General features: G+C 40.3%; 1 protein-coding gene across 1 annotated transcript in view; it reads left to right on the top strand.

Moving 5' to 3' along the window:
- Positions 1 to 17,224, top strand: part of DCDC2 (doublecortin domain containing 2) — a 142,935-nt gene extending 125,711 nt beyond the window's left edge. The window contains exons 9-10 of the mRNA XM_052649238.1: positions 16,684 to 16,992; positions 17,126 to 17,224. Coding sequence (XP_052505198.1) covers positions 16,684 to 16,992; positions 17,126 to 17,224 — 408 coding nt within the window. The remainder of the gene's footprint in view (positions 1 to 16,683; positions 16,993 to 17,125) is intronic.
- The last annotated feature ends 8,740 nt before the right edge of the window (positions 17,225 to 25,964 follow it).

Raw genomic sequence — 25,964 nt, 5'->3', positions numbered from 1 at the left:
TAAGATCTTCCCGGCCCAAGAATTGAACCCATGTCTCCTACACTGGCAGGCAGATTCTTTACCCCTGAGCCACCAGGGAAGCCCTGTACTCTTCTGTTTACTACAGGTCTCAGTACTCCCTATTACCTCACACCGGTCCTGAATTACACATTTATGTTAATTGCTCAACCCCTGGAGGCATTTGAGTTTGTGATGCATGATCTACGCACACAGAACACAATGGCATTTTAAAGAATCTGCAGCCTAGAAGCTATCACCAGAAATAGGAGGCTTGAAGTGCAGCTATGCTCACTGACATAGTTTTGTCCCTTTTAGAGAATGAGAGGTCACTTACAGCTTCCCTTATGAATGATAAGGTCAGTGGAGAGCTTGCTTCTGTTACTTGTTCACATGCCATAAGACACACAGAAACGTGAAGAAGGCTGTTGCTTCTGACTAGACCCCTAAATCTATTTCAGTGAAATGGATTTATTAAATCAGTGAAATGTGTTTATTCATTCCTTAAGAGGTTACGGAAAATCCTAAATGAACTTTTTGGTCAGTCAGCTCAGTCGCTCAGTTGTGTCTGACTCTTTGCGACCCCATGGACTGCAGCACCCCAGGCCTCCCTGTCCATGAGCTTGCTCCAGCTCATGCCCATTGAGTCAGTGATACCATCTAACAATCTCATCCTCTGTCGCCCCCGTCTCCTCCTACCTTCAATCTTTCCCAGCATCAGGGTCTTTTTCAAGGAGTCAGTTCTTCACAATGGGTGGCCAAAGTATTGGAGTTTCAGTTTCAGCATCAGTCCTTCCGATGAATATTCAGGACTGATATATTAAAATAAGGGCTTCCCAGGTGGCTCAGTGGCAAAGGATCTGCCTGCCAATGCAGGAGACAGAAGAGATGCAGGTTCAATCCCTGGGTTGGGAAGATCCCCTGGAGGAGGAAATGGCAACCCACTCCAGTATTCTTGGAGAATTCCAAGGACAAAGGAACCTGACAGGTATAATCCATGCTGTCACAAAGAGTCAGACACGACTGAGCAACTGAGCATGCTCACATGAACTATAATATTAAAATAAGAATTATAAAATGTTGAGAACTAGAAGGGAGGCGGGTCTTGACTTCTTTTTTTGCCATGGAAGAAACAAAGCCCCTTACTGTAGTGGGAAAAGCCACTTCCCCACAGCCTGCGGCGGGCATAGGTGGGGGCCTACCTACACTGTTTGGCATTCTGTCTGGACACCTCAAGGAACAGAAGCTGGGAGATAAGGGGCTTCTGTTTCATTCCAATCCCAAAGAAAGGCAATGCCAAAGAATGCTCAAACTACTGTACGATTGCACTCATCTCACATGCTAGCAAAGGAATGCTCAAAATTCTCCAAGCCAGGCTTCAACAGTACATGAACTATGAACTTTCAGATGTTCAAGCTGGATTTAGAAAAGGCAGAGGAACCAGAGATCAAATTGCCAACATCCGCTGGATCATGGAAAAGGCAAGAGAGTTACAGAAAAACATCTACTTCTGCTTTATTGACTACCCCAAATCCTTTGACTGTGTGGATCACAACAAATTGTGGAGAATTCTGAAAGAGATGGGAATACCAGACCACCTGACCTGCCTCCTGAGAAATCTGTATGCAGGTCAGGAAGCAACAGTTAGAACTGGACATGGAACAACAGACTGGTTCCAAATCGGGAAAGGAGGATGTCAAGGCTATATATTGTCAGCCTGCTTATTTAACTTATATGCAGAGTACATTATGAGAAATGCTGGACTGGTTAAAGCACAAGCTGGAATCAAGATTTCTGGGAGAAATATCAATAACCTCAAAAAGCAGATGATGCCACACTTATGGCAGAAAGTGAAGAAGAACTTAAGAGCTTCTTGATGAAAGTGAAAGAGGGGAGTGAAAAAGTTGGCTTAAATCTCAACATTTTGAAAACTAAGATCATGGCATCTGGTCCCATCACTTCATGGCAAATAGATGGTGAAACAGTGGAAACAGTGACACACTTTATTTTTGGGGGCTCTAAAATCACTGCAGATGGTGATTGCAGCCATGAAATTAACAGGCGCTTGCTCCTTGGAAGAAAAGTTATGACCAACCTAGATAGCATATTCAAAAGCAGAGATATTACTTTGCCAACAAAGGTCTGTCTCGTCAAGGCTATGGTTTTTCCAGTAGTCATATATGGATGTGAGAGTTGGACTAGAAAGCTGATTGCTGAAGAATTGATGCTTTTGAACTGGTGGTGTTGGAGAAGGCTCTTGAGAGTCCCTTGGACTGCAGGGAGATCCAACCAGTCCATCCTAAAGGAAATCAGTTCCAAATATTCATTGGAAGGACTGATGTTGAAGCTGAAACTCCAGTACTTTGGCCACCTGATGCGAAGAGCTGACTCATTGGAAAAGACCCTGATGCTGGGAAAGACTGAAGGCAGGAGGAGAAGGGGACGACAGAGGCCCTGTGAGATGGTTGGATGGCATCACTGACTCAACAGACAGGAGTTTGAGTAAACTCCAGGAGTTGGTGTTGGACAGGGAGGCCTGGCGTGCTGCAATCCATGGGGTCGCAAAAAGGTAGACACGACTGAGGAACTGAACTGAACTGAACTGAACTGAACTGAAGTATCTCACAAACGAAAACATGTTCCACCTGAGTGGAGGGCTGCTCGGCCTCCACTGCCTTCACTGAAAGGAAAGGAATTGTATGCAAATGGCCTTTTCAGCTTCAAGTCAACCTCCTCTTAGTGATTTGTATTCCTATTTGGTGCTGCAGGCATCTCACTCTGCAGGAAGAGTTAAGATGAGGATGCTCTGGCTTCTAAACTTCTCTGTGCATCATCACTGAGGCTTTTTGTGACATCCTCTTGGTCAATCTGTTTAATTGATAGGAATGGTGTTAAAATGGTGTTAAAACATTAAAATGTTGCCTTCTGGAATTTCTGATTTAAGTGAAAGAAGATAACATTTACTTGCAAAGTGAGAAAACCTAATGGGATAGGTTTTTTTTCAAAAATAGCTATCTAAACATAAATTCTCGAAGTATTATATCTTATCCTACTAGTGTCTGGGCCCTTGTGGAATTCAATGGGTCTAGGCTAGTCAGCTGTCAGCGGGTGGCCAGGCCAAACATTCCCTCTCCGTGTCCTTACAGTGTCATATCTATGAATAGAGCCACTTTTTTTTTTTTGTAGGTCATTGTACTTCAAACCACATCCAAACCATTTTCCCCTACCTTGTGAAAGTAAGCCTCTGAAAGCTGAAAACAGGAAGCGGTACTTTGCTGTCATGAAAAATTGAAACTGATTATTTCCAAACACCTCATTCAGCTTGGGTAGAAGATGGTTTTAGTCTCCATGGGAACAGAAATAAAACAAGTGCAGTAACTTCTTTACTTTCAACATCTCTGCCTAAATTCTGCCATCAAATCCACAGAAACACCTATAACAAATCCTACTCCCAAATTTCAAAGGTAGCAAATGTTACACCAAGAAATGAACATCTAAGTTGGTATTTTTATTGGGGGGGGTGGTAGTGTTCTGAGCTCCAGTTTCTAGGTCTAAGATGTTTCAAGGATGGAGCAGGAATGATAGGCAAGAATGGAGAGGATGTTTGGTTGTTTAATAGCAAGGCTTTTAAAGTTTCAAATACATTTCTTGGGGAATTCTGATACAAGTATAAGAAAAATCAACATTTACTTCTAAAGTGGGTGGGACATCAGCTGTAGGCGCTATTTAGATGCTTTCCCATTTCTAATTTTTGGTGCCGTGGTTACGGTCAAAGGTGTGATGTGAGTTTAAAGTGTAAGTTATCTAAGCAGTCCCATCTGTCTATGAAAATGCCTTCCAAGTAATTGATGCTTCCTATATTTTGTGGCTTATTTCCATATGATTTCCATATTCCATCTTCTTTCCTCTTACCACTCAGGAATCCTAAGTTAACCTTTGTAGCTGAACACATATTATCTTGAAAACCTGAATACTTATGGTTTCCCCTGAGCCATCTGTGCTTGGATGCAACAAGCAATAATAAGTACCAGACCTCTTCTGTCTTGCCATACAAATCAATCATTTTCTCAGGATGGGCTCTTACAAAATAAATAATCAGGTATGCATGTAGGCAAATGCAGGCAAAAAGGCACTTGGAATATCAACACTGGTGTCATGTTAAGGAGAAAATCTAGTATAACTTTTCTAGTAACTATTAAGAGCAATTGTTTGTGATAGATAACGTGATTTTAAGAAGGTAAAAGTCTCAACTTACAAAAACTTCTATGTATAAGGGTACATGTTTTCTGTAACTGTCCACATGTGTGTAATATGTCTGTTAATCTAGCTGCACTCTGGATGTTCCTGATGTCAGTGAGACTGTGAGACTGAAATTTATCTGCATGATTTGTGTGATCATTATGTGTATCAGTTTAGTGAGTATAGAGAGTGAGGTATAATGAATACCTTTTCTTGACTCCAGTGAAACGTAAGAATTGTGCTTTATACAGAATACAGTATTACACAATTACTCATAGGCATGAGCTAATCTTGAAAGGTCAGGATGGAGCAGTTTTCAGTATCTACCTGAAAACTATTCTCTTCAAATTTTAGTCACAAATTGGCTAAAGTTTGACATAAACATCAAGGGAGAAGATCTTTAAGCATAGGTAAAAATATCTTCCTAGTTTATTGCCTTGGCAATGATGTGTTTCCTTTTTATAAAGTGACTCTTAAGAAAGAGTGGCAGGGTGATGTAATTAGAATAAATCTTGCAGAGCTGTCTTTATGGCTGAACATTATTCTGTCAACAGTGCTGTGCTTAGATGCTCAGTCGTGTCTGTGTCTTTGTGGCTCTGTGGACTGTAGCCCGCCAGGCTCCTCTACTCATGGAATTTTCCAGGCGAGAATGCTGGAGTGGGGTGCCCTTTCCTACTCCAGGGGATCTTCCTGACCTAGGGATGGAACCTGCATCTCATGCATTTTCTGCATTGGCAGACAGATTCTTTACCACTAGCACTACCCAGGAAGCCCAACAGTCAGTCCTATTTTCTCCCAGTGTTCAATTAAATCAATATTTTTAACTTAAAAATATGATTTTCATCTCAGTTCAGTTCAGTTGCTCAGACCCCATGAATCACAGTACGCCAGGCCTCCCTGTCGCTCACCAACTCCCGGAGTTCACTCAGACTCACGTCCATCGAGTCAGTGATGCCATCCCGCCATCTCATCCTCTGTCGTCCCCTTCTCCTCCTGCCCCCAATCCCTCCCAGCATCAGAGTCTTTTCCAATAAGTCAACTCTTCACATGAGGTGGCCAGAGTACTGGAGTTTCAGCTTTAGTATCATTCCTTCCAAAGAAATCCCAGGGCTGATCTCCTTCAGAATGGACTGCTTGGATCTTCTTGCAGTCCAAGGGACTCTCAATAGTCTTCTCCAACACCACAGTTCTTTTGGGGGGTGGTGGTATATTTATGATCTTACCTGTGTTATACATGGATTAGAGCCTCAGAAAACTAAGATCATGGCATCCATTCCCATCAGTTCATGGCAAAAGGATGGGGAAACAATGGAAACAGTGAGAGACTTTATTTTTTTGGGCTCCAAAATCACTGCAGATGGTGATTGCAGCTGTGAAATTAAATGATGCTTGTTCCTTGGAGGAGAAGCTATGACCAACCTAGACAACATATTGAAAAGCAAAGATATTACTTTACCAACAAAGGTCCATCTAGTCAAAGCTATGGTTTTTCCATTAGTCATGTATGGATGTGAGAGTTGGACTAAAAAGATAGCTGAGCACTGAAGAATTGATGCTTTTGAACTGTGGTGTTGGAGAAGATTCTTGAGAGTCCCTTGGACAGCAGGGAGATCCAACCAGTCCATCCTAAAGGAAATCAGTTCCAAATATTCATTGGAAGGACTGATGCTGAAGCTGAAACTCCAATACTTTGGCCACCTAATGCAAAGAGCTGACTCATTTGCAAAGACCCTGATGCTGGGAAGGATTGGAGGCAGGAGGAGAAGGGGACAACAGAGGATGAGATGGTTGGATGGCATCACCAACTCAGTGGACATGAGTTTGAGTAAGCTCTGGGAGTTGGTGATGGACAGGGAAGCCTGGAGTGCTGCAGTCCATGGGGACCCAAAAAGTCAGACACAACTGAGCGACTGAACTGAACTGAAGTGCCTTCTAGGGACCAGCAACATCAGCGCACCTGAGCTGTTGGAAATGCCAAGGCTTAGAAGTGCTGACTCAGAATCTGCATTAAACAAGATGCCAGGTGATGGAGAAGCACTGGCTTAGAAGACATGAGACTGGAAGTAACTGTTTAACATGGTGTTGAATTTGGGAGGTTGCTCCATACCTTATCTTGGGGAAATAGAACAGTCTCTTGATCATAAAAGTGTTCATATCCCTCTGTCTCTATTGGTGGGATTTTGAACAAGTTTAACTCTTTATGCTTCAGTTTGCTTGTCTGCAAGTTGGGATGAGAATAGCAGTTTCCTCAAATGGTGGTGAGGTTAGTGTAAGGCAAGTGTAGAGAAAAAGAGCTAGCAGGGCAGTCAGGCAAGAAAAGGGAAATTTATTAGAGGGAAGCGAGAGGGTGACTGGCCCTTCAGGAGAACCAGTATCATCCCTTTCTGACGGGGTATCTCTTATACTCTGCCAATGAAAAATTCTCTGAGGGGATGGTTAATTTTTAGCCTGTTGTTGAGTCCTGTGGTCACATAGCTGGAGGTCTAGAATTTGGTGGCCTCGTAGCTTTGAGAAGGTAGGTGCCGGTGAGAAAACAGAATGTTGTTTGGGCAGTTTGGTCAGTCTCAAGGATCACTTGAGATCACTAAAATGATCACTTGATCATTTTGTTCTTTGTTTGTGAGGTCAACATAATGAGCCATCTCAACAATGAAATCCCATGTGGGCCCTATCAGTGAGTTTAAGTATGACCATGCATATGAAGTGCATGGAACATAAGATCAGGTACTGGATGGAGTGCCCAATAGATGTGAGTCTTGTCACCATCGTCTGTCCCTTCAGGCATACATTATACTGGCTTTTATCTGTGGGAGGCACATTTGGGTTTAGTTTAAGACAACGAATTACAGTCCTGTGGGAAACGGGGTGATGGACACAAAGATGAATAAGAAAGAACCCTTGCTTCTAGAAACTTCCAGAAGGCCTCCCTAAAGCTAAGGTTGATATTTCCCCATTATTCCACAGTCATTCCAAGCATTGTCTGAGGCATCTACTCAATAGAAATTCATGAAACAAGGTCTGATGCTGTAAAGAGCAGTATTGCATAGGAACCTGGAATGTCAGGTCCATGAATCAAGGCAAATTGGAAGCGGTCAAACAAGAGATGGCTAGAGTGAACGTCGACATTCTAGGAATCAGCGAACTAAAATGGACTGGAGTGGGTGAATTTAACTCAGATGACCATTATATCTACTACTGCGGGCAGGAATCCCTGAGAAGAAATGGAGTAGCCATTATGGGCAACAAAAGAATCCGAAATGCAGTACTTGGATGCAGTCTCAAAAATGACAGAATGATCTCTCTTTGTTTCCAAGGCAAACCATTCAGTATCACAGTAATCCAAATCTATGCCTCAACCAGTACCGCTGAAGAAGCTGAAGTTGAACGGTTCTGTGAAGACCTACAAGACCTTTTAGAACTAACACCCAAAAAAGATGTCCTTTTCATTATAGGGGACTGGAATACAAAAGTAGGAAGTCAAGAAACACCCAGAGTAACAGGCAAATTTGACCTTGGAATACAGAATGAAGCAGGGCAAAGACTAATAGAGTTTTGCCAAGAAAATGCACTGGTCATAACAAACACCCTCTTCCAACGACACAAGAGAAGACTCTACACATGGACATCACCAGATGATCAACACCGAAATCAGACTGATTATATTTTTTGCAGCCAAAGATGGAGAAGCTCTATACAGTCAACAAAAACAAGACCAGGAGCTGACTTTGGCTCAGATCATGAACTCCTTATTACCAAATTCAGACTTAAATTGAAGAAAGTAGGGAAAACCGCTAGACCACTCAGGTATGACCTAAATCAGATCCCTTATGATTATACAGTGGAAGTGAGAAATAGATTTAAGGACTAGATCTGATAGATAGAGTGCCTGATGAACTATGGACTGAGGCTTATGACATTGTACAGGAGACAGGGATCAAGACCATCCCCATAGAAAAGAGATGCAAAAAAGCAAAATGGCTGTCAGGGGAGGCCTTACAAATAGCTGTGAAAAGAAGAGAGGCAAAAAGCCAAGGAGAAAAGGAAAGATATAACCATCTGAATGCAGAGTTCCAAAGAATAGCCAGAAGAGATAAGAAAAGACCTCTTCAGTGATCAATGCAAAGAAATAGAGGAAAAGAACAGAATGGGGAAGACTAGAGATCTCTTCAAGGAAATTAGAGATACCAAGGGAACATTTCATGCAAAGATGGGCTCGATAAAGGACAGAAATGGTAGGGACCTAACAGAAGCAGAAGATACTAAGAAGAGGTGGCAAGAATACACAGAAGAACTGTACAAAAAAGATCTTCACGACTAAGATAATCACGATGGTGTGATCACTCACCTAGAGCCAGACATCCTGGAATGTGAAGTCAAGTGGGCCTTAGAAAGCATCACTATGAACAAAACTAGTGGAGGTGATGGAATTCCAGTTGAGCTGTTTCAAATCCTGAAAGATGATGCTGTGAAAGTGCTGCACTCAATATGCCAGCAAATTTGGAAAACTCAGCAGTGGCCACAGGACTGGAAAAGGTCAGTTTTCATTCCAATCCCAAAGAAAGGCAATGCCAAAGAATGCTCAAACTACCACACAATTGCACTCATCTCACATGCTAGTAAAGTAATGCTCAAAATTCTCCAAGCCAGGCTTCAGCAATACGTGAACCATGAAATTCCAGATGTTCAAGCTGGATTTAGAAAAGGCAGAGGAACCAGAGATCAAATTGCCAACATCCGCTGGATCATGGAAAAAGCAAGAGAGTTCCAAAAAAACATCTACTTCTGCTTTATTGACTACCCCAAATCCTTTGACTGTGTGGATCACAACAAATTGTGGAAAATTCTGAAAGAGATGGGAATACCAGACCACCTGACCTGCCTCTTGAGAAATCTGTATGCAGGTCAGGAAGCAACAGTTAGAACTGGACATGGAACAACAGACTAGTTCCAAATCGGGAAAGGAGGACGTCAAGGCTGTATATTGTCACCCTGCTTATTTAACTTATATGCAGAGTACATCATGAGAAAGGCTGGGCTGGAAGAAGCACAAGCTGAATCAAGATTGCCGGGAGAAATATCAATAACTTCAGATATGCAGATGACACCACCCTCATGGCAGAAAGTGAAGAGGAGCTAAAAAGCCTCTTGATGAAAGTGAAAGAGAGGAGTGAAAAAGTTGGCTTAAAGCTCAGTTCAGTTCAGTTCAGTTCAGTCGCTCAGTCGTGTCTGACTCTTTGTGACCCCATGAATCGCAGCACGCCTCCCTGTCTATCACGATCTCCCGGAGTTCACTCAGACTCACGTCCATTGAGTCCGTGATGCCATCCAGCCATTTCATCCTCTGTCGTCCCCTTCTCCTCCTGCCCCCAATCCCTCCCAGCATCAGAGTCTTTTCCAATGAGTCAACTCTTCACATGAGGTGGCCAAAGTACTGGAGCTTCAGCTTTACCATCATTCCTTCCAAAGAAATCCCAGGGCTGATCTCCTTCAGAATGGACTGGTTGGATCTCCTTGCAGTCCAAGGGACTCTCGAGAGTCTTCTCCAACACCACAGTTCAAAAGCATCAATTCTTCGGCGCTCAGCCTTCTTCAGTCCAACTCTCACATCCATACATGACCACAGGAAAAACCATAGCCTTGACTAGACAGACCTTAGTCGGCAAAGTAATGTCTCTGCTTTTGAATATGCTATCTAGGTTGGTCATAACTTTTCTTCCAAGGAGTAAGCGTCTTTTAATTTCATGGCTGCAGTCACCATCTGCAGGGATTTTGGATCCCCAGAAAATAAAGTCTGACAGTGTTTCCACTGTTTCCCCATCTATTTCCCATGAAGTGATGGGACCAGATGCTATGATCTTCGTTTTCTGAATGTTGAGCTTTAAGCCAACATTTTCACTCTCCGCTTTCACTTTTATCAAGAGGCTTTGTAGTTCCTCTTCACTTTCTGCCATAAGGGTGGTGTCATCTGCATATCTGAGGTTTTTGATATTTCTCCCGGCAATCTTGATTCCAGCTTGTGCTTCTTCCAGTCCAGCGTTTCTCATGATGTACTCTGCATATAAGTTAAAGAAGCAGGGTGACAATATACAGCCTTGACGTCCTCCTTGTCCTATTTGGAACCAGTCTGTTGTTCCATGTCCAGTTCTAACTGTTGCTTCCTGACTTGCATACAGATTTCTCAAGAGGCAGGTTAGGTGGTCTGGTATTCCCATCTCTTTCAGAATTTTCCACAGTGTATTGTGATCCACACAGTCAAAGGATTTGGGGTAGTCAATAAAGCAGAAGTAGATGTTTTTCTGGAACTCTCTTGCTTTTTCCATGATCCAGCGGATGTTGGCAGTTTGATCTCTGGTTCCTCTGCCTTTTCTGAAACCAGCTTGAACGTCAGGGAGTTCACGGTTCATGTATTGCTGAAGCCTGGCTTGGAGAATTTTGAGCATTACTTTACTAGCATGTGAGATGAGTGCAATTGTGTGGTAGTTTGAGCATTCTTTGGCATTGCCTTTCTTTGGAATTGAAATGAAAACTGACCTTTTCCAGTCCTGTGGCCACTGCTGAGTTTTCCAAATTTGCTGGCATATTGAGTGCAGCACTTTCACAGCATCATCTTTCAGGATTTGAAACAGCTCAACTGGAATTCCATCACCTCCACTAGTTTTGTTCATAGTGATGCTTTCTAAGGCCCACTTGACTTCACATTCCAAGATGTCTGGCTTAAAGCTCAACATAGAAAATGAAGATCATAGCATCTGGTCTATCACTTCATGGGAAATAGATGGGAAAACAGTGGAAACACTGTCAGACTTTATTTTTTTGAGCTCCAAAATCACTGCAGATGGTGACTGCAGCCATGAAATTAAAAGACGCTTACTCCTTGAAAGAAAAGTTATGACCAACCTAGATAGCATATTGAAAAGCAGAGACATTTCTTTGCCAACAAAGGTCTGTCTAGTCAAGGCTATGGTTTTTCCTGTGGTCATGTATGGATGTGAGAGTTGGACTGTGAAGAAAACTGAGTGCCAAAGAATTGATGCTTTTGAACTGTGGTGTTGGAGAAGACTCTCGAGAGTCCCTTGGACTGCAGGGAGATCCAACCAGTCCATTGTGAAGGAGATGAGCCCTGGGAATTTTTTGGAAGGAATGATGGTAACGCTGAAGCTCCAGTACTTTGGCCACTTCATGCGAATAGTTGACTCATTGGGAAAGACTGATGCTGGAGGGGATTGGGGGCAGGAGGAGAAGGAGACGACAGAGGATGGGATGGCTGGATGGCATCACTGACTCAATGGACGTGAATCTGAGTGAAGTCTGCAGGTTGGTGATGGACAGGGAGGCCTGGTGTGCTGCGATTCATGGGGTCGCAAAGAGTCGAGCACGACTGACTCAACTGAACTGAACTGTTTTCATATCACACAAAGCAGGGGATAACAGTACACTGAGATTAGAGTTTGAATGGTGTTCTGAGGGTGTGGATAAGGAGTGACAACTGGCCTGAGGGGACAAGGATGGCTTTGAGAGAAGGTGGGTCTATCAAAGGGCAGGTAAATCCTTCCAGGCAAAGGCAGAAGGAACCTGATGAATGGCTAGTGCCAATTTTTCATTGCAACTGAAAAGTCATCCATTGCTGAAGTGCACACGCTAATCTATGGAAGTCATCCTTTTTTGATATCTCTTGCTGACACATTTGTATTACTTTTAAGAGTGAATAGAGTTCAGAATCAAAGAAAGCTATTGAATGGTAAAGTTGTCCTGAAAAGTGCCTGACATCGAACTCAGAAGCAAAGATAAAAGTGACTAACTAAAAGCAAGGGTGATTAGTTTATGAAAATCACACCCAGCCGTCTCAATGGACTGGAAGTTGAACATAAGCCTGCGTTTTACCTGTATGAACCAAAAAGAGCAAGATGACTGCCGTGTCTTGCTGTATTTTATTTGTTTTCACTGTGAATGAGATTTAGAAAGGATACTGCTCTAAGTGGCTCACTAGAATACAATTTCGTTAGTGCAAATCCTATACTATACTATCTCACAGACAACCTCTCAACTCCTTCCATTCAGTGTGAGAAAAATGGAGTGGTAACAGTAATAAACATACATATATATATGCATATATATGTAGCTTTTCCAGTTTATAATGGTCTTTCATGTGCATGATCTCATTTGGTCCTTACTCAATTCTGTGAGGTCATTATTTCCACCAGACCATAGCTTTCTCTTCTTGCACAGTATCTATTTTACACTGCCAGTTGACATCACCATTGTGGAAGACATCAGTAGGCAGAAATTTTGTCTAGGAACCACTGCCCACCCCCCACCAACACCCCCCGCCTCGTGATCTTCTTCAAGCCTGAACACAGTCCTTTGGGATCACAGGGGAATTGGCTCTTGCAGGAAGGAGAGGTGACGTCATGTATGAGAGCTCTGCTTCCCTTCACTGTAAAAGGGACAATGTGATCGGACCTGGGAAAAAGGGCTCTTCCCTGCTTGTCTCTCTTCCTCCTTCTTCACTTTCTCAAGTTGAACTTGAGGTTCTTACTCTCACCTTTTCCATTTCTTTCTCCCCAGACCCTCTAACCCCGCCCTTTTGGTGCTGTGTGTACTCTCCTCTATTGAAACTGTTAACCTCATCTGGATCTTGTAAGGTTCTTTGGGTGAGTGGCGGCGTGGAACATGGGCTCCATGTACAGGTCACCCCCGCTCAGTGAGCTGACCCTGGCGTCTGGTGGATGTGACTGTCCCTGTTTAGCTGGGCAATCAGCCAGGTTCAGCTTAACAAGCAGAGGCTCGGAACTTGGGGATTTTGAAGAAATTAAATAGTTGCTAAGTTTTTGTTTTTGTTTTTTGATGAGGTGGAATGAGAGCACACTTAAAATATAATGTGGCTGTCTATTAATGGACGCCCACTCTCTTATAGAAGCAGTGTTTTTTTAATTTTTTACCTCTTTGCAAGCCCTTACTCACTATGGTATAGATTTTATCCTTGTGTGTGTGTGTATAGGTATAAAACTCAGTGTTCCTTCTGGGGATGATTTGATTGATGTATACACTGGAAACATCTTTAATAATTGAATGCTTGCTTCAAAGGAGATTACACCAAAAAGCGCATTGCTTTTCATTTATTCATTACAGATCTGTCATAGAAGCATTTTTTCTTTCTTTTCTTTTTTTTTGCCCTGAATTGTAGTGTTGTAGTAATAGTAAATTTCGTACACTCAGGATATTTTAAAAGATTATAAGCCTTTTAGCTAATGTTATCGTCCTATTTAAATTGATCAAATTGGTATTTCAGCCCCATAATCTTGCATTTCTGAAAGCTGAGCTAACCAGATATGGCTTCTTTTGATGACTACTAAAATAGCTGTGCTGGGGAAAGTCTAATAGAAATAATGGGGTGAAACATAACACTGCTTGTTAGTAGTTGTGACAATAACAGCAAAGAGAACAGAGCCTGAATTTAGGGCTGAGTATCTCTGTCCATAAAAGGAGATTAGTGTATGTCGCAGCCCAGCTCTTTTCATTAAAGGGGAAAAAAATGAATATACATTTGGGAGTAAAGAAAAGAGTAGGATGAGAAACTCAAAACCAGAAACCAACACTCTATCATTTGGCAACTTTTAGATATAAATCCAGATGTCAGTAAAGGAAAACAGACTTTTCCCCATTGAGACAGCAGTAGTCACCTTAGCAGACTTTAGCAAGCTCTTGTTATATATTCTCAGAAGCAAGGGACCTATCTAGATTCCTGAATGATTACACTAAAATTTGAGTTTTCTGTTGTTTTTATTAAAGATTTTGTATTTAAAAAATGCTAACTTTTCTTTAAAACCAAAACCCAAAGTTGTTTTGAATAAGGCGAGTTTTGTTGTTGTTGTTTAGTGGTAAAGTCATGTCCGACTGTTTAAGATCCCATGGACTGTAACCTGCCAGACTCCTCTGTTCGTGGGACTTCCCAGGCAAGACTACTGGAATGGGTTGCCATTTCTTTCTCCAGGAGATCTTGCCGACTCAGGGTTCGAATCCCAGCCTCCTGTATTGCAGGCTGATTCTTTACCGTCTGAGCCACCAGGGAAACCCTAAAGCAAGTTTAGGCATAGTGAAGATTACATTTTCCAGGAGACAAATAGACAATTATCCAATTCTCAGAGATAATTTGCAAAGAAATCGTTTTATTCTTACTGGCTATTAGTGCTGTACTATTTCTGGATTTTGTCCTGTCCTGCTTCACATACTCTGCCTAATAATCTTCATAATGTTCCTTCCCTCGATCGGCTGGTCTCTAATAGAAATCCAGAAATGTTTTGTTCTCAGGTCAGTAATTCTTTAAACAGTAAAAGTATTATTGTCAGCCACCCTTGAGTGTGCTTACAGCAGCAACTAGGTAAATTATCAACTGCTTGTGTTATTACTGTGAGGAAGAATACAGGACTTTGGGACAAGATTGCCTTGGCTTCCACCTTAGCCGTGTGTATTCACCTGCTTTGTGATGCTGGCAGCATTGAGTGATTTCTCATTTTCCTAATTCATATAATGGGCATCAGAAGCCTATTTCGCAGGGTGCCCGGGAGGGTTTTAGGAAATGATGAATGTATGAGGACTGAGAGTGACGTTTGGCTCTTACGGGTGATGGGCGCTTAGTGTGCTTGCTGCCTGCCTTTTGCTCTCCACCTGTAAATGCAGTTCATGCCGTCCTGTACAAATCTCTGTGCACAGATGTGTGAGCTCTGGCCTCAGGCCACCTCACCCCACCTTGAGTTACTGCTCTCTTCGCCTGCCCTGCGATCACGTGATGTGTTAACTGCCCTGCTCTGCATTCTTTGATGTCTTTTCCTGTTCAAAATAATGTGTTGAGTTTTATCCGGAATTTTTAGTCTACTCTGCTCCATTTCCTCCCTTCTTTACTTCCAAAACTGAGCGCATAATGGTAACTTATAAGAAGACTACTTATGGCTCCATAAGAAGAATTTGGGGCTTCCCTGGTGACTCAGATGGTAAAGAATCCACTTGCAATGTGAGAGACCTGGGTTCCATCCCTGGGTTGGGAAGATCCCCTGGAGAAGGGAACGGCTACCCACTCCAGTATTCTGGCCTGGAGAATTTATTCCATGGACAGAGGAGCCTGACGTGCTACAGTCCATGGGGTCGCAATGAGTCGGACACAACTGAGTGGCTTTCACTTCACTTCACAAGAATAATTTGGGCAGTTAGAGGAGAATGGGCTTTCAGAGTTAGAAGGGAGGTCAGAGTTATTGCATCTCAAACCTTCCTTTTCCAGATTCCAGAAGATTAAGGGACCTGTTCAATGTCAGATAGCTGGAAAGAGGCAGGTGTGGGGTCATAACATAAAATAACTTCTATGTTCTTTCTACCTGATCCTTAAAAAAAAACAACAAACTATTATTTTATTTATGGCAATGAAGAAATGTGGTAGGTTCAGCAAAGAATGAGAACGCAAATGAGAAAATATTTTATTATTATTATTATTTTTTAGGATCATGCAGTGCCAAGTGCTTTGCTAGGTACTACATATAACTTATTTACTCCCCATGGAAGTTTTATTACATTCTTCTTTTTTAAAAAAAATTCTTGTTTTACAAGTGGGGAATCTGAAATTCAAAGAAATTGGGTAATAGTACCTGGCCAAGACTTGAACCTGGGTCTATCTCTCTCCAAAGTCTTGCCTCTGGAATTTTGTCTCTTGTTCTCTTTTAAAATAGACTTACATGTATCCAAAGAACAGTAAAAACTCCTTTGGAGTTTATAAAGTACTTAAGCATTTTTATAGAAAGAACTTATTGTTTCTTGGCTTTGGATCTTCACGACAATCAATTTTTGTATTTGCAGATATATAGTCAGCTTTCTTAGGCATTATGTGGAAAGCTGTCCACATTTCTTTTTTTAGAAAACCTGGATTCACATCCTTGGCATCGTCGTCCCCTTTTTTCACACTTAAAAATTTAAATATATACCAAACACTAGTGGTGGGGATGATAACCTCTCCCCAAAGAATTTATTTTTAATCTCCTCCTCTGGGCCAGACATTCCACTAAACATTGGCCAAGGATCTTTTAGTTTTATTCTCTCTTTGCCATGGGGAGTAAGAGCATTAATTTTGGAGTCACATGCTTTGTTCTCATTCTGGCTCTTCCACTTAAAAGCAGTGGAATCTTGACCTAGATACTTGATCTCCCTGTACCTTAGTTTTCTCACCTGTAAAATGGGAATACTACCAACCTTATAGGATCATTGTGAGAATTCAATGAGAAAATATTTGCAAAGAGTGGTATCTATAGCTATTCAGTAGAGGTTACACAGGACATACTGTATATGTGCAGACGTACGGAAGTTTTACTTGACAGTTATACTATAATTATTATATGATTATAATGTGCCATGGAAAAATCTCTAGTCTGCTTCTTATCTTTATCCATTATTTCTTTGATCCATCAGAGGCCAGCAGAAATAGTAGATGAGGAAGAAGATAAAGAGAAGGAAAACAAGGAGGTGGAACAGAAGGAAGACTTCTCAGGAATGAATGGTGAAGTTAAAGAGGAAGGAGGAGACCAGGAGGAGCCTGAAGCTCCAGAGCAAGCAGAGGAGATCCTGGATCACAGGGAGGAGCAGGCGGGTTCTGCTGCTCGTGTGAACGGAGGGACCGATGAAGAAAACGGCGAGGAACTGGGGCAGGTTAATAATGAGCCTCAAGAAGCGGTGGAGGAGGAAATAAAGTCTCAAGGAGCTGGCAGTGGACATGAAGAGGTATTTCTATAGGATTATTTATAAGGATTAACTATTTATAAGGGTTAAAGACAATACTGAATCATTTTTTTTCCTTGTAAATTTTATTGCCTCTGTAACTAAATATCTTTATTTTCGTCTATTTTTCCCTCAGGCTGATTTGGACCCTCAAAGACCACCAAAACCAGAAGTGAAAATCACTAGTCCACAAGAAAATGATGACAACGAACAAAACAAGGATAATTTGTCATAGCATGGATGATTTTTTAAAAGAAAGCATATTGAGGATAAGAAAAATGAAGGATTAAATACTTGAAGAAGAAGTATATAGCTATTGCTAAACATAATGTGACAATGTGGTTGAATACTACCTACTGAAATTTAAAAGCAGAGGCCTGACTAATGGGAAAGACTAGATAACTTTGAATAGCTACTAAAGGAGAGTGACTTCTTTTTATGAGCTATGTTTTTTAAAAGTCATGTAGAAAAATTAAGCGTAATAGAGGGGATTTTGCACTGGAAGACAGCCACTTGTTTTTGTAAAGATGAAAAAACACAGGACCATACCTGTTCTTGAGAAGTGAGATTATTGGATGGCAGCTTATGCTAAAGCACTTATGTAAGAGGGCATAGAATTTTTAAAAAAAAGATAATAGGAATGCATGTACTATTTTTTTAAAGCAATAAACTCTTGAATAAACTAATTGCAGCTTAGTTTCAGAGATAATTTGAAGACGGCAATAGACTGAAATGTTTCTGTGTCTTGTTGACATTCCTTTTTTTCTTCCTCCTTAGCCAAAATCCACCTTAACAGAACTAAAAGGAAAATGCAAGATATTCATTTTGGAAGGAGGAAGTATTCACTCAATGTATTCCGCGACAATATTGTCATGCCCTTCCCTGAAGTACTGCAGGTTTTAATCGTTGGCTTAAATGACACACACTCAGGAAGTAATTACAGAAAGGAACACCTAATTATATCACTGAGCCTGTCTGGGTGGTTTACAAATTCTGGTATCCTATGGATTTTAGCTGATCCAGTCTACCATTACCAATAATACTCCTCTCTTCATATTATTATATTAGAAAACTCAATATTGGGTATTCCAAAGATTGAATTTTCTCCAAACAGTTTTTTTTTTTTTTCAACAAAAAGAGCAAGGCCGTGTAGTAGAAAAAAAAAACCTAGGCTATAAGATTTTATTATGCCTCAGTTTCTCTTGCTTTTTATGTTATTTTTTATTAGAACTGCCCTGTCATATTTTTTTCTCTTAGGGGTATCAGCAAATACTTCTTTTCATGGTCAGTTATATTTAGACTTTTAAGGAGATTCTTTTCTCTATAATTTGAAGCTGTAGGAGAGAAATTGTTGAAAAAAGTTTAAAAAGTGTCATAATGAAACCAGTTCCTGATTACAGTTCTAGGGTTAATTAAATTAAACCAGATTGCCTCATCAGGTATATGTAGGGGAAAAAGGTCACGTTAGTTTTCAATTTTTAAGAGATGATATAGTTCTTCCTTAAATATAAGAATAATATGTTTTCTCATATTAAAGAATATTTTTTGTTAGTTATGTAGAAATTTGCAATTTTAACTTCTTGTGCTTTCATAGAATTCATTGTTAATGATGATTTTGAAAGATTTACCCCCCCCTCCAGGTTTTGTAACCAATCATCTTGGAATTAAAGTTATATAAAGAGCTCAATAATACTATAGAAAACTGATATATTTTTCTTAAAAACTATTTTAATATTTTCCATAAAAAGGAAGTATATGCAGTGACTATAACAGTATTGGAAAGAGATACTGATATACAGGTGTATTAATTTAGGAGGATGAATTATAAATGGGGCACTCTATTTTCAATATAAGCTCTAGATTGTTCTTTCTACTAGTAGGTTTATTTTTTCATGTGAGACAGTATAAAGCTTTGCAGGTGATAGGCAATCATCTTAATAACCTTTGTTGCTAGGGCAATAGACTACTTTGTTTTTTAATGTTAAATTCCTACACTATTACTGGGTCTAGAGTTAATGATTTCAAATAGTTTATAAAAATAAAAGGTTGCATATAAGAAATTATAACTAATTATCAAGGTGATTCTTCTTTCTTTAATGAAGATTTTATCTGCCTCTTCCTTCTTCAATAAAGATATTGTCTCTCATTTTTTTCCTGTTCTTTGCTTCATCATACTTAACATTTTGGAGAAGGGAATGGCAACCCACTCCAGTATTCTTGCCTGGAGAATCCCATGGATAGAGGAGCCTGCTAGGCTATAGTCCATGGGGTTGCAAAGTAAGACATGACTGAACGACTAATACACACACACACACACACACACACACACACACACACACTTAACATTTAGGTTTGGAGGAACTTTTTAAGAGTCATCTTAGTGAAGCACAATGTCACTTTAAATGAAACACAAAGTTTGGTATTTAAATATACTTAAGAAAGTGATAGGCTACAATAACTGTAGCAGAAAGTTTTAACATTAGGATATAATACTCGTATGTGAATATTTCACCACCTGTCTATAAGATCAGAGAAGGCAATGGCACCCCACTCCAGTACTCTTGCCTGGAAAATCCCATGGACGGAGGAGCCTGGTGCGCTGCAGTCCATGGGGTCACTAAGAGTTGGACACGACTGAGCAATTTCACTTTCACTTTTCACTTTCATGCATTGGAGAAGGAAATGGCAGCCCTCTCCAGTTTTCTTGCCTGGAGAATCCCAGGGATAGCGGAGCCTGGTGGGCTGCCGTCTATGGGGTCACATAGAGTCGGACACGACTGAAGCGACTTAGCATCTATAAGATATAATTGTGACCTAACTTGAGGAATGAACAATCACTAATGTAAGAATTAAAGATTAAAAAAAAAAAAAAAAACAACCTAAAACATAGGAAAAAAAAAATAATAATAAAGTAAGATTTTTAGGTCAAGGTCAAAAAAAAAATCACTAATGACTTTAAAACACTTTGCAAGCATATGTTACTAAGAAAAAAAAAGAAAAGTCTTATCAAAGAAGAAATCATTAACAGATGATTTCTGTAAAGGGTCATTTTGGAGATGATTTTAACACAAATGATGCAAATTAATTCACCTCCCAAACGATATTTTTCTTTTGGGAATGGTGGCCTCTGTGGCAGATTAGCTCCACAAATTGAGACTCACTGACTGATTTGGAGACCATTTATGTGAGTGAGCAGAAGGGATCTTGGTTAGGCTTCAGGTATTGTTTTATAAAGGGTTCTATGAAAAACTGATGGAGCTTTTATGTAGTGACCAGTCATGGAATGTTTTGATCTGTTATTTCTTGTGACAGTTTTCCATTTTAATTTTTTATTTTATTTTTCATAGTTTTAATTTTAATCAAATGCTTTTCTTAAATTTAATTGCATTTAACACACTTGTCAACAATGGGTTTGTTAGCTGAAATGGAACACTGGGAGTTATGTTGCCACCCCATGGACGGCAGCACTCCAGGCTTCCCTGTCCATCACCAGCTCCCGGAGCTTACTCGAACTCATGTCCATCGAGTTGAACTAAAGTCATTTTTCACGCAAAGGACAGTTTATCTGGTTTAGCTTCTATTTAAATAGCATTTGAGCATCCATGGATTTCTCATATAAAACAAGATACCCTGGCCATAAGATAACATTTTACTCATTATATTTCTCTATGATCATAGGATGACTTTTTATTTAAGACATTTTTGGAGGGGCGGTATTAGAAAGCCAGACTCATAGGAAGAGATTAATACCCTCTTGTGCCTCCCATTTTATTCTGTGTTAATTCTTGTTGTCGTCTGTAAGCATAGACCCATATATATATATATATGACTTGGAGTCAGTCAGGTCTCTCTGTAGGCTCACAACTGTGAAGCCATACTAATATGAATTTATGTTAACTCTTCTAGTTTATAGTTCATAAACCAACATCCCCCAAAATTTCACTGAATACCCTGTCTTCTACCCAAAGGATAAAGCAAATTCACCCAGCTAAAATTGTGGCCACTGAACAACAGGAAGTCTTCTTTATTTTGTTAACTGACTCTCCTAAAGGATCAGCTCTGTCCTTTCATTTTTTGCTCAACAAGGAGCCAAGGCAAAAATTTAGAAAGTAGATTAATTGCTAAACAGAAAGCTTCACATCTGAACTGTTGCCAATCTGAACAGAAATAGACCACATAGATACACATAGACACATAACAGACACTCACACAGATGCACTCACACACTTTAAAAGGTTGAAAAAGACTTCCTCAGGCACAGCATTATTAATGCAATAAGGCTCTTGAGAGAAGCAATGGATATAAACTGTTAGGAAATGCTAAGAAATGATGTATATCATGGTGCTTTAAAAGTTAGTTCCCAAAGACTATAGGATATTTTAAATTCTTCTCAAAATAAAAATCTACCAGCATTTTAATGGAAAATTCTAGGGAAGGGTGAGATATGTATCTATCTCTATAAGCTTATTTTCCCAAATTAACTACAGAGTACAGTTCTTCAGTCATCAGTCTTAAGTACCAAAAACTTTAGGTGCAGAATATGTCCTGCCAACACAGGATCTGGGAAAAGTCATTACTGCTTGTTAATGTGTGTGTGTGATTTCCACGAACATCTAGAGAGGACTCTGGTATCAAGTAGCCAAGTTCACTACAAATAGAATAAAAGTCTGACTTATTCATCTATTAGTTTATCTAATTTTCAAATTCAGGGCAGAAGATTTTTAGGTTCCTTGTATGAGTGATACATCCTGAAATGGAACAGTTTTTTTTTAAGGTTAGTCTGCTTTTCTGAGGTGACGAGCATGTACAGTTCTTCATTATTAAATACCTTTTTTATAAAAAGTGTAAGATTCTTGCTTTTCAGAAAATATCCTGGTATTTGGATGGGTCTGATTTTGTTCTTACTACATGAAATGTGTATATTTCTTACCATGAAAGTCTAAGTGACTTGGATGGAGAACAAATATGTGCCCCCACATGTTGATGAGGAAGAAAAATACTGTTTTTGAAGAGGCATAATGTCCTGTAGCATATGGGGAATTAGAAAAGAATTTTAAAAAGTCTTGATAACAATAAAGCATTTATAAAATCAGGAGATGACTAATGCAGGTTCATTGACTTGAGCCAACAATGACTTAGCTTTAATCTATGAATGGGACCAAATGAGTTCTCCGTAGTTTCATCTGCTTAAACCATATATTTTAATTGAAGGTTTGAGTTTTTGTTAATGTAATGGCATATGGCAAGAAGAAATGATAGTAGTCAATTTTAGAAGAAGATAGCAGAAAACCTATTTTTTGGCTTCAATGTTTTTCCTTTGTCTTAAATCCTTAATATGTCCAAAGATAATGGGTGATTATTGAAGTTTTATGTAAAAATTAAGGTGAGCTCATCATTTTTGTATGATTTATGTTTAGAACTCTTCTTTATAAGGAAACTTATTTATGTTTTGATCAAATTATGAGCATTTAGGTTTTTACTTCTGTATCAGTGCTCACTCTAAAATATGTTTGCTCTATTTTTTCTCACTCTAAAATATGTTTGCTGTATTATTTTTAGCAAATAGACCTATGTTTTATATAATTAAAATGTGTTTGAATAGTTTGTTTATAATGTTGTGTTGCTAATATTTCATGTATTAATTTGTATATGATATTTTTCACAAGCATAATAGTAACTTTTGATTTGAACCATGTGGAAATTCAGCATATTAAAAGATACTTCTGTTTCTATTTGGCATAGGTATTAAACCTCATTATGTAAAGAAAATTTTTTATAGCTTCATATACATGTTGTTTAGCTGATAAAAATTTGAGGAATTTTAGAAAAAAATTGTTTTTTTCTTTTATGAAATGATATTAGAGAAACACAGGTTCAGAATTTTTGCTATGATAAATATACATATCTTTAAAACAGAGAAAGTTACTCACGTTTTAGTAGCTAGAGCTATAGGAATAAATTCACAGTTTTACAAAGAGATTGGTTAAAATTCTGCTTTGGTTTGTGAGAGATTCACTGCGTTCATTCTATTGAGTTAAAATTTTTTTTTTCCTTTTGCGCTTGAAAAACAAAAGCAATTAAGCACACCCATTTTGCCTTCTTGACACATAATAACAACGTGTGTGATTCAGTTACCATAACTGAGAGCACATTTATGTACCTGTCAACTGTCAATGTGCAGTTGAGCTCTGTATCTTTGTTATTCCAAGGGCAAACCTGAGCAATGGAGGAGGCATCTAGATTGCTGGTCAAATCTCTTTAGACCATATGACTAATTGTCACTAGAAACTTCCCACAACCAACAAGGACTGTAGTTTCTACAAGGTATTGTAAAATGGTTAGCATGCATTGGCTATAAAATTCTTATTTATGAAAATAAATATACAGCTTTCCTGCAGGTTTCTAAGTATTTTTTTTTCCCCTTGGAATGGAACTGTAATCTATTAGATCATTGTCCAGGTCTCTCAAATACCCTCACAAACTAGATCTTTCATTAACAAGACAAATAATTCAGATATGTCCTACACTTCTGTTTCCATTTATTATGGGTTTAGTAATAACAAAAATGATTTTGAATTGCAAAAAAAAAAAATACACTTCAAGTTTAAAATTCAATGAGATACTCCTCTTGGTTTCATTGTATTTGTTCTTTTTGGATGCATAGAACTCTGGTGACTGTCCTGGCCTTCCCCTGACTCTGGTTGCTAATATTCTGACTTCTCTTCCTTCTCCTCAGAGTTTCTCTGAGCAATCTGCGGGACACATTTCCCACCCTGTCCCCAGGCCTCTAGCTCACTCAAGAACCAAGGGCCTGGAGAACCCAGGGGAGAAGGATTTGATCCGACTCACACTGCACTCTCTGCGACGAGGACCACTGTCAGGCTGACCATTGACAAAGTGGCTCTCTAATTGCACTCTGGGTCTCACCCTAACTGTCCCCCGACCCAGGTTCTCACGGTATCTGGTCTAGCACTAACAGTCACTAACGGCTGTGGGCCAGCCCTGCCCCTATTGCACTAATACCATTGATTGAACATGCTATTTTCCCCTCATTAATTTGTAGTGGGATCTACCCCAAGTTCTCACTTGTTTTAGGGAAGTTCTTGGCCCAAGACTGGAGGACGGTCCTGTTATAGACTAAGTTACATCCCTCCAGATTTGCAGATTGAAGCCCCCAACCTACAGTGTGACTGTATTTGGAGAGAGGGCCTTTATAAGAGGCTGCTGCTGCTGCTGCTGCTGCTAAGTCGCTTCAGTCGTGTCTGACTCTGTGCGATCCCATAGACAGCAGCCCACCAGGCTCCCCCGTCCCTGGGATTCTCCAGGCAAGAACACTGGAGTAGGTTGCCATTTCCTTCTCCAATGCATGGAAGTGAAAAGTGAAAGTGAAGTCGCTCAGTCGTGTCCAACTCTTAGCGACCCCATGGACTGCAGTGCACCAGGCTCCTCCGTCCATGGGATTTTCCAGGCAAGAGTACTGGAGTGGGGTGCCATTGCCTTCTCCACTTTATAGAGGCAGTTGGGGTTAAATGAGGTGGGATTCTGTTTTATAAGTCTGTCCTTATAAGAAGAGGAAGAGGCTCTGGAGGAGCTTACTCTCTTTCTGTGCAGAAGGAAATGGCAACCCACTCCAGTATTCTTGCCTGGAGAACCCCATGGAGCCTGGCAGGCTACGGGTTGCAAGAAGTCGGATATGACTGAGCAGCTAAGCACATACACACACTCCCTCTTTCTGGACACATGCAGAGGAAAGGCTCTGTGAGAACACAGCAGGAAGGTCACCATCTACAAGCCAAGAAGAGAGGCCTCACTAGAAACGAAATCTGCCAGAACCTAGACTGTGGAATTTGAGCTCCGGAACTATAAAAAAATCATTGTTATTTAAGCCACTCAGTCTGTGATATTTTGTTATGGAGGCTGAGCAGCCAAGACACATCCTTTCTCTTTGTTGAGTCCTAAATTACGTGATAGGATTTTTTTTTGGTGGGAGAGTGGGGAGTCAGTGAATATACAAAGGAAGATACTAATTTAGAAGGTGTTTTTTTTTTTTTTTTGACAAATTCTGTTTATTTTATACTCAAGAAAACGTGAAGTTTTTATCTTCCGCTAATGAGTGCTCTTCCTTAGAAGGGTATTAGATTAGAGGCTGTGACTGTGGAGAAGTGGATCCAAAGGGAGCCGTGTGGGGTCAGGCTCCTCAGATTTAATCTGATGCTGCTGCTTCACCAGTGTGGTAATTATTATTTTTTTTTATCTCAGGATGGCTGACAGTAATGAGATACAATGGAAAGCATGTCTTATCTAAAGTATCGAAAGGCAGGGTTTTTGTCTAATGAAAAATTAGAAAATAACAACAGTATTCAATATAAAAGGGCATGTGCTGCTCCGTGTTTTATTCCTTCCCTCTTTTAGAACTATTAGCTGTGATCTCTTGGGCTGGGAATGACCAAGCCCGCAGGTATCCAGCTCTCCTTGTGAAGCATATCTATTTCTTATATTCATAGATGCAGGAAACATTATTCATGACAAATGGCCCATCAGTTCAGTTCAGTTCAGTTGCTCAGTCGTGTCCGACTCTTTGCAACCCCATGAATCGCAGCACGCCAGGCCTCCCTGTCCATCACCATCTCCCGGAGTTCACTCAGATTCACGTCCATCGAGTCCATGATGCCATCCAGCCATCTCATCCTCGGTCGTGCCCTTCTCCTCCTGCCCCCAATCCCTCCCAGCATCAGAGTCTTTTCCAATGAGTCAACTCTTCTCATGAGGTGGCCAAAGTACTGGAGCTTCAGCTTTAGCATCATTCCTTCCAAAGAAATCCCAGGGCTGATCTCCTTCAGAATGGACTGGTTGGATCTCCTTGCAGTCCAAGGGACTCTCAAGAGTCTTCTCCAACATCACAGTTCAAAAGCATCAATTCTTCAGCGGTCAGCCTTCTTCACAGTCCAACTGTCACATCCATACATGACCACAGG

The sequence above is a fragment of the Budorcas taxicolor genome, chromosome 11 (genome assembly GCF_023091745.1).
Source record: "Budorcas taxicolor isolate Tak-1 chromosome 11, Takin1.1, whole genome shotgun sequence".
Classification (NCBI taxonomy): Eukaryota; Metazoa; Chordata; class Mammalia; order Artiodactyla; family Bovidae; genus Budorcas; species Budorcas taxicolor.
This window is presented reverse-complemented; position numbering and strand designations above follow the sequence as displayed.